This window comes from Echinococcus granulosus (genome assembly GCF_000524195.1).
Source record: "Echinococcus granulosus chromosome Unknown EG_S00131, whole genome shotgun sequence".
Classification (NCBI taxonomy): Eukaryota; Metazoa; Platyhelminthes; class Cestoda; order Cyclophyllidea; family Taeniidae; genus Echinococcus; species Echinococcus granulosus.
Window position 1 is genome coordinate 66869 of NW_020170511.1, and position 3012 is coordinate 69880.

The 3012-nt window shown below is 35.9% G+C and overlaps 1 protein-coding gene across 1 annotated transcript in view; it reads left to right on the forward strand. All coding sequences in view use genetic code 11, as the record gives it.

Annotated features, from left to right (window-relative positions):
• EGR_09087 (hypothetical protein) overlaps positions 1 to 1769 on the forward strand; it is a gene marked incomplete at both ends in the record, with an annotated part of 7947 nt that extends 6178 nt beyond the window's left edge. The window contains one exon of the mRNA XM_024498336.1: positions 1720 to 1769. Within this exon, the coding sequence (XP_024347245.1) occupies positions 1720 to 1769 (50 nt within the window). The remainder of the gene's footprint in view (positions 1 to 1719) is intronic.
• Between the last annotated feature and the right edge of the window lie 1243 nt (positions 1770 to 3012).

Genomic DNA, 3012 nt, shown 5'->3' on the forward strand with positions numbered 1-3012 from the left:
AGGGTGGTGGCATGTGGAACTAGAATCAGTGAAAGTAACGTCGGTATGGGCCCAACTCGATCTGGCATCACCCCCATTCTGCCCATATCCGCTTCTCGTGTGCCCCATCAGAATTTTCGCATGTCCGCTGTGACCAGGTATTTGTACTGTGTTTGCTAGGCCGTGTTTTTTAAGCTTTACTTTATCAGGTAGGTAGGATATTGGTAAGTAATCGGGTCCAAAAAAGAATAAGTACTACATAGATTAGAGAAGAAACTGCTAATCCATTATTAAAGCACAAATTTATGTACCTATATATTTTCGAACATGTAACTTCATTAGCTCTCGTAAATACTCGTCACTCATGGTCATTCCAAAATGAGCAAATAATAATTTTAAACTCTTCATTTCTAAAAATTGTTATAAAGGAAATGTGAAACAATGGAAAAGTACAAATATTTCAAATATTTACTGGAGATCAAAGATTACTGTCCCATTTAACAACTTTTACTTGTCCCATTATTGATTACAGATATCATCTTTATTCAAGACCAAGCACAAAATTCACGCTACTTTTCTAAATCTTTTGAGGTAGATTTTTGGCGTACTCCCTAATACAAAGTTTATACCCCTTTATATCCCATCTCCTACTTATCGTGCATGGTTTCAGGTATTTTCTGCATAATAAACGACGACCATTTCATGCCTAGAGCTTTTTGCCATGAAAAATAGCATCCGTGATACCACTGTGGCGCTGTGAGATTTATAGTCATTAAGATGGCTGATTGTTATCAGTCCTGCAGATCAGCAGCCAAAGTGGTTGTATTAATCAGACCTGATTTCTAACCCGCTAGTTAATTTCACCTTCTTGTCAATAGGGCTATAGCAAAGGGAGTCCTACAAATAATCGGCGTTGGCTGATGTCCTTTTGAACAAAAGGGACGGAATTCCTCATTTATTACTCACTGAATACATGGTATAGGTCGCGCGTAAGTAAAGGCAACCAAGCACACCGATCTACAAGTCGTTAAATACATCGTAGCGCCTAGAGTGTTTTCCGAAGTCGCAGTATACCAAGATCGCATGTGGAAACGTTTATTACTAATTTGCAGAAGAACTGAGAGGCTATTAGCATGCCCAGAAGGCCAAGTGGTCCCGCCCACTTAAAAACAGGACAGGAGAGTTAAATTATGTATAAGGAGACATTCCGCACTTTATCCTGTCATTGTCTGCATATTAGTAATGGTGGCTGCTAAGTTGTTCCATTACTTGCTGGCTTTAAAGGTAGACATGTTCGTAGCGTCCGCCTTCCACATCGCCTAATTTCTGAAAAAATCTTGATATTTAATGAGGCAAAATGGGTTGATGTCTCAAATCGTGCTTACTCAGTGGGGATCATCCTGCTACTTCAGCAATTTTCCCTACGAAGTGAATTTGTTTGGCTACAGAGTGCAAAAAATTGGTTACTACCAGCTAAATACGTTTTGCTTGTTTTTTGAACAAACAATGGGACAAGTCTTTTCAGCAAAAAAGTCCAACTTTTTAATTTTTCTTCTGCGAGAAGTCAATTTTATGTTGGGATACCTTAAGATAAACCTGGTTTTTAAGATTTACTTTAACCTATCAAAAGTGAAATAATTTCCGAAAAGGCAAGTTTTTTAGTTAATTTAGGTCAAAAACTTCAGCTCAATTTAAATAAAACTAACTATAATAATTTCTCGTAACTTGTAATATTTGAAGGATGTGATTTCTCATGCGATGTAAAGAAGAGATGCGTCAACCTTTGCTAATTTTCTGCCAGTTTAAAGTATTCCTGCCATAAAATCCTGGTTGAATCGGATTTAAATTAAAACATTATTTCTTTAAAAACTTGAACTGAATTCCAAAGCCACATTTTTAAACTTTTGTAAAAGCTACTAAGTGACTGGGCCTCACCAGCATACTGTGCCTTAAAACGGCAATAAACTTCAAATTATCAGTTTTTTTAATCTCTGTCACTTATATCATAATAAGTACGGTTTCTAGACTGATTGCTGACTGCCCGAGCAACTTATGTTCAGGATAGGCTCTTGTGTTTCATCATCTGTTGGGCGAACAAACCTACAACTGGTTATCCCCTAACTCCTTGGCCTTGTGTGAAGGTGGTGAACATCAACGGCATTGTTCATCATGAATTTTGTACTGAAGGGTAAACATTTATGACCACCGCCTTGGTACAACTTCATGCAAACTATGCATGCGTAGGAAAAACTTTTTCGAAAATATCCGCTATAAGTCAATCAACTGAAAGAAATACGGAAGTATGCAAGTGATGTTCATCACCTTTGCATAGCGTATAAAGTAAACATCCAAATGGAAGATAAAAGTGAGGTAGAAACGGAAGTATTTAAGGTTTGATTTATTTTCTTACAGCCAGCCTAGATATCTACATTTTTCGAAAAATAATGCAATGGTAAATAAATTGGTGATTAGTTGAACGATTGCATTAGTTTAAATCTTCAAAACCATACAAACTGTGCATCGAAAGACCGAAACAAACACCAAATGTCTTGTTAAAATACTTTTTCTTAAGATATTTTCACAGATTTTCCCCAAATTTACTCCAAAAATTCTTTTGTGGAAGTGGCTTTCTTTATAAACTATGTGTATATATTTAGCCACTGACTTTAGGACTGCATGAGACTCGATACGTTCGAATTCGGGAACGGCTTAGTTTGATTCCTTATACAATGACTATAAAGTGAAATAGCATTTGCTAAAATCTTTCTTTCCTTTTTTGACTTTACTTGTAAAATTATAGAATGAGTTATGCTAAAAATTTCTCCCAAAAAGTGGATTCGACAACAGCCAAATATGTCAAATTATCATTGATGTTCTTTAATCTCTTCAAAATAAGCGATTAAAGTGGAAAATTGTTCGATTTTGAATCATCACTATTTATTATTAAAATAACGCCTTTTTCGAGCTTCAAAAGTAATTACATTTAGTTGTCCGTAGATGCTTGAAAGCAGTTTAGAAACGCAATCCTAAACC